Source organism: Lontra canadensis, unplaced genomic scaffold, assembly GCF_010015895.1.
Source record: "Lontra canadensis isolate GAN:19392208 unplaced genomic scaffold, GSC_riverotter_1.0 scaffold52, whole genome shotgun sequence".
NCBI classification, from domain to species: Eukaryota; Metazoa; Chordata; class Mammalia; order Carnivora; family Mustelidae; genus Lontra; species Lontra canadensis.
This window is the reverse complement of record NW_022631046.1, coordinates 3,849,630-3,863,035: the sequence shown is the minus strand read 5'-3', so window position 1 is coordinate 3,863,035 and position 13,406 is coordinate 3,849,630. Positions and strand designations below refer to the sequence as shown.

The 13,406-nt window shown below is 33.0% G+C and overlaps 1 protein-coding gene across 8 annotated transcripts in view; it reads left to right on the top strand.

Annotated features, from left to right (window-relative positions):
• Positions 1-13,406, top strand: part of CEP290 (centrosomal protein 290) — a 95,058-nt gene that overhangs the window by 3,613 nt on the left and 78,039 nt on the right. For 7 of the 8 annotated variants that reach the window (XM_032874176.1, XM_032874178.1, XM_032874175.1 and 4 more), the window contains exons 6-12: positions 1,934-2,077; positions 5,965-6,018; positions 6,758-6,910; positions 7,298-7,480; positions 8,106-8,195; positions 10,333-10,455; positions 11,293-11,416. In XM_032874176.1, the coding sequence (XP_032730067.1) occupies positions 1,934-2,077; positions 5,965-6,018; positions 6,758-6,910; positions 7,298-7,480; positions 8,106-8,195; positions 10,333-10,455; positions 11,293-11,416 (871 nt within the window). Of the gene's footprint in view, positions 1-1,933; positions 2,078-5,964; positions 6,019-6,757; positions 6,911-7,297; positions 7,481-8,105; positions 8,196-10,310; positions 10,456-11,292; positions 11,417-13,406 lie in introns of those variants that run through there. The other variant, XM_032874182.1, reaches the window with a different exon arrangement.

The following is a 13,406-nucleotide window of genomic DNA, read 5'->3' as shown; positions in this document are numbered from 1 at the left end:
ATCTGTCTTCTAGAAAAATATCAACCATTCTAAATATACACTTACTAAATGACTTATGAAGTTGGATTGATTCTGTTAGTGTTTATCCAGGCAGCTACTGTAGAAGAGAAGGACAGGGCAGTGGGAGATATTGGTAAGAAAGGGGTTGAAGTGATAAGTGATTATTATGAAATCTCAGCTGAATGGGTAAATCAAGATTCGAATGATAGGAAAGGTTAGAGAGGAGTCAAAGAATCAGAGGGTCCTATGAGGTCAGAGGGCAGATATACGAAGGAATCATGAGAAATCGTTTCTTCTAGGACAAGGTTCTGATGTGGGCATGAGAGTGGGAGGTTACAGTGAATTCAAGAAGCATGTAAAAAGAGAGAGACTAGAATGAAAGTTCTATGGATGTGGAAACTGCTTAGGGGGCTTTTGGTGGAACACTATGAGCCATGTGCCAAGAATTCTCAGTTGAGAGGGAGCGATTGGGAAGTTAGTAGTTTGCTGTTACCATGAGTAGGTAGGGATTGGATAGCTGGATGTCATGTGGAATTCATAGCAGCTGGAATTTTCACAAGATGGTAGAGGAATGATAGCCTGGAAGTTGCAGATTGAGGTAAATCAACATCTTCTCTTGCCCATGAGTTCTTGGGATATGAAAGAATGAGTATCTCCCAATTAAAAGAGTTTCAAAGGATTTAGTAAACTAAGGAAACCAAATTGCAGCTAAGGAGGGGAGGTGGAGACCATGATCCAGTAACAGAGCTAAGAGTGTAAAATATTAATTTATCTTGAAAGATTTTTAAGAGCACAAAGGAAAGTTTTCTGAAGGAGGAAAAGAGTAAGAAAAATCTACTTAATATGTAGAATTAACAACTGTATGGTAAAGACATGAATATGAGACAGGTAGATAATAAAGACTTATTTTGGACCATGACCCCAAATAACAGGAATATGAAGCGAAATGGATTTAATCTGCCACAAGATTTTTTTTTTTTTTTAATTAAAATCTACCCTCAACATGAGACACAAACTCATAACCCTAAGATCAAGAGTTGACTGCTCCTACCTATTGAACTCGCCAGGTACCCCAGTCTGGCACAAGATTTTCAAGGTAATCTTAGCCTGAGCCATCCAGTACAGTATCAGTAATCACCTGTGGTTATTTACACTTAAATTCATTACAAAAAAATTAAAAATTCAGTTCTCTAGTTGCAGTAGCCACACTTCACGTGCTCAAAACCACTTGTAGATAGTGGCTACAGTATTCAGGCGTGCAGGAACATTTCCATTATCCTAGAAAGTCCTGTTGGACAGCACTGATTTAAATAGAGTATGAGGAAAAGGGCAGGTAAAGAGCACCAGAAGTCAGGTTCCCTGGGTGGCTCAGTCAGTTGAATGTCCGACTCTTGGTTTTGGCTCAGGTCATAATCTCGTGGCTGTGGGGTCAAGCCCTGTGTTGGGCTCTGTGCTCAGTGCAGAGTCTGTTTCAGGTTCTCTCTCCCTCTCTCTCTCACTCAGGCTCTCTCTCAAATAAATAAGTAAACATGTTAAAAAAAAGAAAAAGAAAAAAAAGCACCAGAAGTCAATGACTGGGTGGAATCCCTGTTGGTTTGTAGCCTGGTTTCAGAGTTCTGACGCTAAGACAAAGCTTGGTAGTTCATTGCCTGTGTCCTCTGCTTGTGCAGTTTAGTCTGGTGTCTGTGGCATAGTGGTTATAATTGAGGCTGAGCGATTGACATTCAATTCCTAGATGTGGGTGGCTCAGAAAAAGCTTAAGGGCATGTCAGTCTACAGACTAAAGCATAAGTAAAAAATTTAAAAAACAGGTTCTTAGGCTAACATGATTTTAAATATCTGGTGCTGATTTTAATACAAATATAAAGTCAATTTGTTGTTGATTCTCTAATTATAATGGGATTGATTTATACTTTTGGTTTATTACTTTAAGATGGCCCAGCAGTCTGCAGGTGGACGTGACACTCGGTTTTTACGTGATGAAATTCGCCAACTCGAAAAACAGTTGGAGCAAAAAGATAGAGAATTGGAGGACATGGAAAAGGAATTAGAGAAAGAGAAGAAGGTTAATGAACAAGTAAGGCACACTTTCCTCAATGAATTTTAACTGATTGAGTTACCTAAAAATACCTGATTATACTTTTTATAGTGATAACTATCAATTTATATGTTTTATGTGAGAATTGATGTATACTTACTGCTAAGGCTTTATATGACTATTCATGTTGTCATCACATCTTTAAATCAAATTTCTTGTTTTCAGAAGTACCTTGCTTTGTGCAATAAATACTTACATGTAAAAAAATATAGTTTCTTAACAAGTTGTGTTAATGCCAGCATTTTATAAATCAATGTATATTTTAAAGTATGACATTTCATCTTTTATACAAATATAGTTAGTACTTTTTATGTTATTCCTTGCTATGTATAAAATAATTCATGCAGTAGTCACTTAAATTTAGTTTGAGGAAAAAAATTTTTCGCAGATGGTTTTGTTAATTCCTGTCAGAAAACAATGTTTCTTATTTTGCCTCACCTGTCAGTAAACTTACACAAATCTGCTGCCTAAGTGTTGTAACTGTCCCATCCCTGATTCCCAGAAGCTTTTTCTACCTTTTTGTCCTTTAGGTCAATGTCTTGTTATATCCTAATAATTTTATTTTGTCCATTGTTCTCTTAGAAATTTTAAGTAGTTCTCTTGGTAAATTTTAAGTAGATGTCAATGATTATAAGGTGTTGTTGCTGTTTTAAAGAATTTGTTATAAATTGATTTGTAAGGAAAAACATACCTTTTCTTTATGTATCTTTTTTTTTTAATATAATTTAGAAGACTCTTGTAAAAGTGATTTATCCATACAATTTTTGTGGTGAAAAAGTATGGATTGATGGCACCTAAAGGTTAGAAATAAGTTCTTAGAGGATTGTCTGTTTAGTTGACCCAATAAAACATAGCAGACTTATGGATTTCTTAATAATCACTGTGATATACAGTAATAGAATTGCTTGTTAGGGGTTTTCTGAACTGTTGGTTTTCTGAACTGTTCTGTGTAGCCCATACATTAATCAACTTTTTCTCATTCATACCATGTAACCTTAGCTAATCAGAACTACCTTGTCTATTCTTCTTAGACTACTATCTTTCTTCATAGGTACAAATGCAGAAAACTTGAATATATGGTCCATGTACTATTCCAATTGCTAGAGTCCTTGAGATGGAATATGAGTTGTTGGAAATTTCTTCTTTGCCCTTAACCAGTCATTCACTTTACTGAGAATTTATAGCTTGCCAGAAACTGTTAGGTTCTAGGAATACAGAGGTCAATGATACCCTGCTTCTTTATATTCATTGTCAATAAGAAATGTAATACAGAGGATATTCTGGGGAGGGATACCTAAATCAGTCTTGAGGTTCAGGAAGTAATTTATAAACTGAGACCTATAATAGGAGTTAGTCTGGCTAAGGGGTGGGGTATACATTCATGGTGGTTAAAGATAGGGCATTCTGGGCTGAAGACAAAGCGTTTGCTAAGATCTGGAGGGAAGAGATGGCATGGTGAGTTCAGGGAACTACAGTTACTCATTTTGGCTGAAATATAGGTAAAAATAGCAAGTGTAGAATACTTACTATGTGCCAGATATTTTATATGGACTAATTCATTATTCTTCATTTCATACTTACCATATGAGATAGGTAACATTTCCCCATGCTACAGATGAGGAAACTGAGACACAGGAGGGATAAGTAATTGTCCATGGTTACAGAAACAATAAGTGATAAAACCAGGATTTGAATCCAAATTTTTTCAGTGAGTTTATGCTCTAAACCACTGTACTATCCTGCCCTTATTGTTTAAACATTTGTGATCCTCTGGAGAGGTAAGCACAGGTTGATTCCTGAAATTCTGGGTCTTTTTCCTAAAAGGAGCCAATGAAAAATTTGAATAAAGAATATCATGATCAGATCTATACTTACGAAGTTTATTCAGCTTTACAGAGAATGGATTGAAGGGGACTAAGATGAGTAAGGAGACATTTGTGTTAATTCAGGCAGGAGCTGATGATGGGCTAATTAAAGGCATGATTCAAGGGATTAAGAGATATAAACACTTTAGAGATGTAGGTGTAATTGGATGTGGTGAATGACTGGTTGTCAGAGGAGAGGGAGGAATGGAGAGTTTTCTGCATTGGGCTGCTGGATAAGGAGATAGTGTCATTCATTCACTAAGTAGAGACACAAGAGGAGTTAGAAGGTGTGTAATTATTACTTCAGTTTTCACTTTTGTACATGTTGAGTTTGAGGTCACAGTGGGCGTATTGAAAAAGGAGAACTGGATTTGGAATTCATGAAAGACGCTGGGTGGATGATGAAGATTTGTGAATTAAGAGCATAGCTATGAAGCCATAGAAATGACTGTAAGGGAGATCTCTGAGAAATGTCTAAAGAAATAGGAAGAAGTACTTCAAGGAACAACACAAGAAAATACAAAAATCAGGAATGTAATGTTTGAAAAACTAAGGGAAAAGAGCATCAATAGTGCTAAATGCTTCAGTGTTAAGTTCTTCACATTTCTTGTCTTGTTAAAATTTTCCAATTCAAAACATAATGGGACTATTTCTTAATTCTCAGGTGACCATGTTGATGATGATAGTAGTAATAGGTAAACTCTTGAGATTTATAGCATTTTGCATTTTATTAATAAACTTTCTCTAAACCTCTCATTTTGAAAACTATCAAACCTTCATAAATATTGTAAGATAAGGAATAAATATTCATATGCTCTTCATATAGATGCACCAGTTGTCAAAACTTTGCCACATTTACTTTCTCTCTCCATCAGTATCTTTGTACACATATTTCTCTTCTTCTCTTTGCTGAGCCATTTGAGAGTTAACTGCAGATATCATGATACTGTACACTAAAATATTTAAGCATGTCTCTCTGAAAAAGAGGAGTATTCCCTAACATAACTGCTACATAACTACCATATGCAGGAAATTTAATATTTATTCAATACCCTTATATCTAGTCTGTAATTGTATTTTTTTTTCTGTTGGCCCAATACTGCCTTTCATAGTCCCTCGCCCAATATCCAACGTTCCATCAAGGATCACATACTGCATTTGCTTATTTATTATAGACATTTAACTATATTTTAATTGCAAGCCACTGAGAATTTTACTTTCTCCTTGAATAAGGGAGAAAAGTGAAAGGCCATAAGAAGGATGGGGTTTGGACAATGGATGAAAAAAAAATGTGATGATAGGTATAGTATTTGCCTGTTTTGAGAAACAAAAGAGTCACAAAGAAATCATTTATGTGAGGAAAAGAAAACACTCCATAGTTTTTTGTTACTTCATGCACTGAACGTTGTGCTAAGGACTTCATATACATCATACTTAATTTTTACGTCAACGTATGAGATGGGAAAATTGGATTTAAGAGATGGTAAATCACTTTTTCATACTCCACCAGAAATTGGTGGACAAAGAATATAAACCTGGGCCAGTTTGATTTCAGATTGCTTCTTTTTAACCATTATGTTGTGCTGCCTTATATTTCTAAGTAATTTAAATGCTCACTAGAGCACAGAGTATTCTAGCTCTGATATAGAAGAACTGCAGAATGTTAAAGGTCTTTGACAGAAAATTACTCATTAGGGTTTGGGGGTGGGGGGATAATGTGTGTGTTGTTTTGTTTCTGTATCCTTTGGTTAGAGTTTTGGTTTTAGTTTTTTTTTTGGGTTTTTTTTTTTTATTTCTTAGACTCAACCTGTTTTGTTTTCATAATCCTTAGATTTCACAAATTTTGGTTTGTTATTCATGTTTGATCAACATGATCAACTAAATCCTTAGTAGTTAATCATTCTCTACTTCATTGGAGAGAATTTAGAATTTAAATTGATCAGCTGAAAACCTAGTTTTATATTGAATTACTGCTGAACCTTATTTTTTTTTCTGTTTTAGTTGGCTCTTCGAAATGAGGAAGCAGAAAATGAAAACAGCAAATTAAGAAGAGAGGTTGGTAAAAAAATGTTAGTAGTTGTGGTAGTTCAACAAAGTTACCTATTAAAAATTTTTCATAAATTTATACTCTAACCAGAACTGGAATCTTCTAAGTAACTGGTGCTTTTAAGCTGCCTAATTTTGCGATATGAATTTGTCTCAGGGAAATAGAAAATAAATTGAAAGTTGAGGCCACTAAGTACTACATTCATCTCTTACTTTATGTGGGTAAATTTTGCTTTGTTTCATAAGCCATTCTTTGTTATTTTGCTAATTGGCTGAAAAACTGGATTTCTGTCTTCTCTTATTTTACCCAGTATTCTTTTAAATGTTTTGTTTCTCATGAAATCTTATAAGTTCTTTATTATTTGGTTCTTCTGAGCCAAATAATGTTTGTACATTGTTTATCCTTATAGAAGCTCTTATCTTTTTAACATAACCAAAATAATCTTTGTTTTGGTTGATAATTAATATTCTTGCTTTCATTGATTATCCAAAATAATATCTCCTTCTAAAATTTCTCTTTTTTAATTTCTAATTCTTAATTTTAATTATGGATTGCCTTTCTCATTTCTAATTATCTTTTTCCTGTTCTTTTCTGGAGAACAAACGTCTAAAGAAAAAGGTGAGAGTTTAGGGGTGGAGAGACCTTGGGAATTTAAAGATACGTTTTGAGATCAACTAGTTAGATGATGAAATTTTGTTTCTCTGCATAGTTTCTTGATATTGAATATTGTATTTGCTCTGCCTTCAGAATGAGCAACTTCGTCAGGATATTATTGACTATCAGAAACAAATAGATTCACAAAAAGAAACACTTTTATCAAGAAGAGGAGAAGACAGTGACTACCGATCACAATTGTCTAAAAAAAACTATGAACTTGTCCAGTATCTGGATGAAATTCAGGTAAAATAGAAGTCGGTTCAAGGCAATGATTCTTATAAAACTTCCATTTTATTATAATGTAAACCTAGTATCTGGTCCTACAGTTAACTTCTGTAGTAGAAATCTGCAACTATGCATTTGGAAACATGAAATAAATTGCATCTTTAAAGTTAATAAATCTTGCAAATTCATTCATTTCATATGTCTGTCTTGCGTATTGAGAAGAACTAAGCTTTTTAGATATAATTTTGTTGATAGTTAATTTGATTTCATTGGCCAAGAGCAATCACTACTACAGATCTCTAAAGAATTCTCTCTTTGCCAGCAGGTACTTATGACTCTATTTAATTTTAATTTATTTTAAATTACAGTTTCTTAGGTTAACCATAGTGTCTTTAACTTCATTAGACTTTAACAGAAGCTAATGAAAAAATTGAAGTTCAGAATCAAGAAATGAGAAAAAATCTAGAAGAGTCTGTACAGGAGATGGAAAAGATGACTGATGAGTATAATAGGATGAAAGCTATCGTCCATCAAACAGATAACATAATGGACCAATTAAAAAAAGAAAATGATCATTACCGGCTTCAAGTAAGAATTGCTGTTAGATTATCTCATTCACGCAGACTTCATATCATATCATTACTATTTATGTGAAACTAAAAAGTACTTTAACTTTCTAGGATATGAATTTTTGTCTTATGCTGTAATATATCCTTTACTGTAACATGTTGCCATGCTGATAGGTTTGTCCCTATGTGTTTCTCTAATGCCCTTATGCATACCTTGTAATTGATACCTGAATTAATGTGTAGATACGGGTCCTGGAAAACTCATAAATATGGGGAATTTCCTAATAAAAATGCCTAGAAGTCTTGTGGACCTGAAGTTAAGTTTTTTACTATAAAATAAATATGCTATAAATATCAGAAAACCAATACATTGTTCATGTTTTACTTGGTATTAAATTAGTGTAAAAAATAGAATAATACTCAAAAATATAATTCTCTAGTAATGACAGTTATGCATCTGTAATGATACAGAAACCACTAAATATCACCTCTAAATACAGAATTGCTCCAATAATGAATATGCATTGGTACTGTATACATACATATGTGTATGAATATGTATGCCGCATATGTGTAATGTGTGGGTAAATATGCATATATTGCACTATTTTGCAACGATTCTTGAAATAATTGTTGCCTTTTAGGTGCAGGAGCTTACAGATCTTCTGAAAGCAAAAAATGAAGAAGATGATCCAGTCATGGCTGCTGTCAACGCAAAAGTAGAAGAATGGAAGGTGCTTTTTTCAGTTGATCTAATGGGTTTTTCATTTGTATTTTTGATTTCAAAGTCTTAGTTTTCTTTAAAGGCCTTATGGTAGTTAGTGATGTTTTTATTAGGCAATTTTAAAGTGCATTAAATGTCCTAGTTAGAAAAGCACTAAGCTCTCTCTCCTGTGTAGTCCTTTAGCCTATTTGTAGTCTAAGTCTAAAACTTATTTGTCATCTAAAATAAATAATTCTAAGTAAAATATATTCACATAACTCATAGCTGCCATGTATTGTGTATATATAGTTCCTGGTTCAATTCCTTCAGACCAATACAACTATTAGTTTTCAGTGGGAATGGGAATAAAGAAAGGGACCTTTAGAATCATCTGAGAAGTTTTTCATAATATACCTTTCTTGCTTCTCTCCACTCTCCAACCCCAACCAAATTCTCTGACCTTACTGTGTCAGAAGCTAGGATTATGATGACTGTATATTTTGGAAAAAGTCTAAAACAATTCTGAATAAATCTAATTTTAAAAGCTATCACTTTTGTAGTCATTGTTTCTAACAGAGCTCATAAATCTTGTTGGCTCTTTGGATTTGTTTATCTGGGAAGTTCAGGTAACCTATATTTTAAACAAAAGCAGTAGCAGTGGCAATGATGCACTATCGAATCAATCAGGGGTCAGTACACTTTATAAGAAGTGCAGAGAGTAAATATTTTAGACCATCTGGTCTCTGGTGTAATTAAACTCTGTTATATAACATGAAGGCAGACATACACCATACATAAATGAATGAGCAAGGCTGTTTTGCAATGTAACTTGACGAAAACAAGCAGCAGACCAAATTTGACTGTTGATTGAGTCTACTGACCCCTGGGGAAAAAAAAAGTTTTTACATCCTATTTAATTTTGGGGAGAGAGATGGTAGTATATGTATTCTTCTGTACTTCATTTTCACTTAATATTTTTAAGAATTATTTATATCAGTATATACAGTATTGCTTTGGTTTTTTTTAGTGGCTTTGTAATTTTTCTTTGTAGATATTTATTTAATAGATAGCATATGGTGTGATATTTAATAGGTTACTGATGTTTGCTATTAGAAACAACGTTATAATGAATATCTTCATGTATTTGTTATTTTGCAAAGATGTAGATTAAATTGCTACAAGTTGTCATATATATCCAAATACATACCTCCAGTTTGACACTTGTCTTCGACTCTATGGTATTTTTTGCTATGAAATTTTTTTTTTTTTTTTGTATTTTGTAGTTTTTTTTTGTGACTTTTGAACTTTGTGTCATAATTAGTGTTCTGAGCATAAAGTTGTTTTCTCTATTTTCTTTTAGTACCTCCTAGTTTCATCTTTTACATTTAAGTCTTTGAAGCATATGTAATTAGTTTTAGCATGGAGAGGTATGGTTTCAGCAGACCTAGTCTGTTGTCCAAACATTATTTATTTAACATTTTATCTTTTTCCTACTGAAGTACAGTTTCATTTTTATTACATTTGACATGCTTGTTGGATTTGAATTTATTTTTAGACTCTCTGCTTTAAATTGATCAATCTATTTTCTAAACATGTGTCCTTGTTTTAGTTATTGTTATGTTTAAATATTTGAAAAAACCATTCATTTTTCAGTTTTTCGACACTTGTGAACATGTTTTTTCAATATGAATTTTAGAAATAGTTCTTGAAAATCTTATTTTATTAGCTCTGTGGTAAATTTATAAATTATAAGTTGATTTTGGTATTTGGTTCTTCTAGCAAAGAACACAAGACACCTTCATTCAGTGACATTTTAAGGTTTTCTCCATAAAAATTAATTGTACAAAACTTCCTGGTAGTTTCACGAAGGCATTTATAATTCTTATTTAGGAATGAGTTTTGAAAGCTTGAGATTGTTTAAAGATTGAATTTCTAAAACAGCAAAAATTATACTGTATATTTTTAAATCATTTCTTCTTTGAACTTAAGATTGTACACCCAAAAAGAACAATGATTATGCAAATAGTTGCTGTTACTTACTCACTTCAATGTGAATTTTATTTCCTGTATTTTCTTGCTAATGATATATATTAGAGTATTTGCTATAAGTAAAAAGTGATTTACTAATTTTCCTCTTATGTAACAGATCCTATGTTGTTTATATCTAGTTAATTTTGTCTTCTAAAGATGATGAAATTATTGAATATCAGCAAATGTTACATAACCTGAGGGAGAAATTGAAAAATGCCCAGCTTGATGCTGATAAAAGTAATGTTATGGCTCTACAACAGGTAAAACCTTTCAAAATTTGGTTTATTGAAGTAGACAATGTGTCTAACCTAGTGGCTTACACTATGGGGTATATAAATAGTCTTTTGAAGTCCAGTCACCAGAAACAATTAGAATTAAGTTTAGAGTCAGGAATAGAATTATTTTGTGTATTTTTCTATGTTGATTTAGATAATAGACACATTGTTTTGATTGGGAATTATTTAATAAGAAACTTAAAAACTTTTAGAAACAAGTATATCTTCATACACTGTTGTTAACATTTATTATATTATATGTTGGTGCTGAAATATCCTGTGTAATGGGAAAAAAGCTAAAAGTGTCGTTATAATTTGACTGTATTACATTAAATTTTATTTTTAGTACAAATATACTCATGTAGAAGTTATACTTCCGTTATCTGTGCTTTATAGTTATAGTCTGGAAGAAAGGGGGAAATTTGGGAAGTATTTGGAGGATAAGAACAATTGCAAGAGACAGTACTTTGAAAGAAGTACCACAGGGCAGAAGATAGAAATGGGTGGGTCATGAGGAAGGGTAACATGAAAGGAGTCAGAAGAAGCCATGAATATTAGAGAGTTCTGGAATTCCCTTTGCCAGGATGTTAGTTAGCTCTTATATCTATCTGTAAGTATTAGAGTGACATCAGTGTGTCTAACGTTGTGCAGTTGAGGTATACAAAGTAGTAAAGGACATAGTTTTGACCCAAAAAATATATATATAACATATGTATATTATATATATATATATAAACATAAGATCTACTTTTTTCCTTACGTTTAAATTGTATGTTAATATCCATGAAGAAATAATATGTAATGTTCAAAAATATTTTATAGGGTGTACAAGAACGAGATAGTCAAATTAAGATGCTCACTGAGCAAGTAGAACAATATACAAAAGAAATGGAAAAAAATACTTTCATTATTGAAGATTTGAAAAATGAGCTTCAAAGAAACAAAGGTAATTCAATGTTTAATAAGCATATAAAGTTAAACAAGACAGAGGACCATAGGGGATGGGAGGGGAAAAATGAAACAAGATGAAACCAGAGAGGGAGACAAACCTTAAGAGACTCTTGGTCTCAGGAAACAAAATGAGGGTTGCTGGAGGGGAGGAGGATGGGAGGGATGGGGTGGCTGGGTGATGGGCATTGGGGGAGGGTATGTGCTATGGTAAGTGCTTTGAATTGTATAAGACCGATGAATCACGGACCTGTACCCCTGAAACAAATAGTACATTTTATGTTAATAAAAAAATAAGCATACAAAGTTATTTTATGTACCATTCAATTTTTAAGTATTTTATTTTTATTAAATTATGTCAATAGATATATTATTGATTTTTTTGAATTTTATTGTTTTAAAAAATGACTATGTATATTAACTGTATATTATTAACTGCATATATTACTAGTGTTTAAATTTATTAGTGTTGGAGATACTTTCTGTAATTTTTCTGCCATGAAAATTACATTAACCTTTATTACCATCTTAGTTATATGAAAGAAATGAAAAATGACGATATAATTGAGTATAGTTATTTATCCCCTTTTTAAATAATTAACAAAGAATAGAATAAAATTTTGATCAATGTGGCAGCATTGTAGGTAGTTTTCAGAAGTCATTTGACTTGTCAGCATTTGAATGAACTGTACCCAATTTAATGTCTCATCTTATTCTCCCTACCCTGGGACATAGTACCTTGCCTAATACATCTGAACATAAGCCCCTAAAACATCAGTGGTCTTATATTTCCACAGCACTACATACTGTAGTTATAGCAGGACACATTAAGGCTAACTATTCATGACAAGTTCATGACATATTTAATGTAACTCTCACAAAAGAAAATAGCTAATGTGTGTGTGTAAGTGAAATAATGGTGGTGGTCGTTGGAGATGTGGTTGTAATTTAGTGAAGCAAAAGCCTCATTGAGGAGATACTTGAACACTTTTAGGAAGTGAGGTAGTAAGCCAAGCAGATGTCCCTAAACAGTGGGAATAAGTATAAAGGCATATATAGTATACATATATATACGTATCTCTATATACATATATATAGAGAGAGGCATATATAGTATAAAGTAGGAATATACCGAGTGTGTTGAAGAACAAAAAGAAGCCTTTGTGGCTGGAACAGTGGGCAGGTGGGGCAGTATTACATGATGAGATAGATCAGAGAGGTAACCAGGGGCCAGGTCATATAGCGACTTAACAATTCACCGTGAGGACTTTGGCTTTTATTTTAAGTGAGAAGAAGCACCAAAGAAAGTTTCACAAAGAAAGTGAAATAATTTGACTTAGACTGTGTCTGCAATAGATCATAGGAGTAGCAAGGACAGAAGCAGGCAAACCTATTAAGAGACTGTTGGAGTAATCTGAAGAGGTGCTGGTAGCTTAGAGTGTGTGGGTAGCAGTAGGGTTGTTGCAGTCAGTTCAGGATATATTTTGAAGGTGATGGAAACGCAATTTGCTAGCAGATCAGATGTAGGGTGTGAGAGAGTTACCAGAACTTTTGTTCTGAACACTGGGAAGGACTGTTTCCAGCAAGTTTAGAAATGATCAGGTACTTAGTTAAACAGGACATGTTAAGTTTGAGATGCTCATTACACATCTGAATGGAAATAATAAATAGGCACTTGTATATATAGAAGTCTGAGGTTTAGGATAACAGTCCAGTCTCAAGATTTAGATCTCAAGATTTATATATTTATATATATATATATTTATTTATATATCTCAAAATTTATATCTCAAGATATAAATTTGGGAACCATATGCCTAAAAATGGTAAATGACGTCCTGAAGCTGGCTGAGATCATCAAAGGAACAAATGTTAAGAAGAAAAATGCAAAGATTGAGCCCAGGGATGCTTTTACTTTAGAGGCTGAGGGGATGAAAAGAAGCAACCAAAGGAGGCTAGATGGGAGGAAAATCAGGAATGTGTGGGGT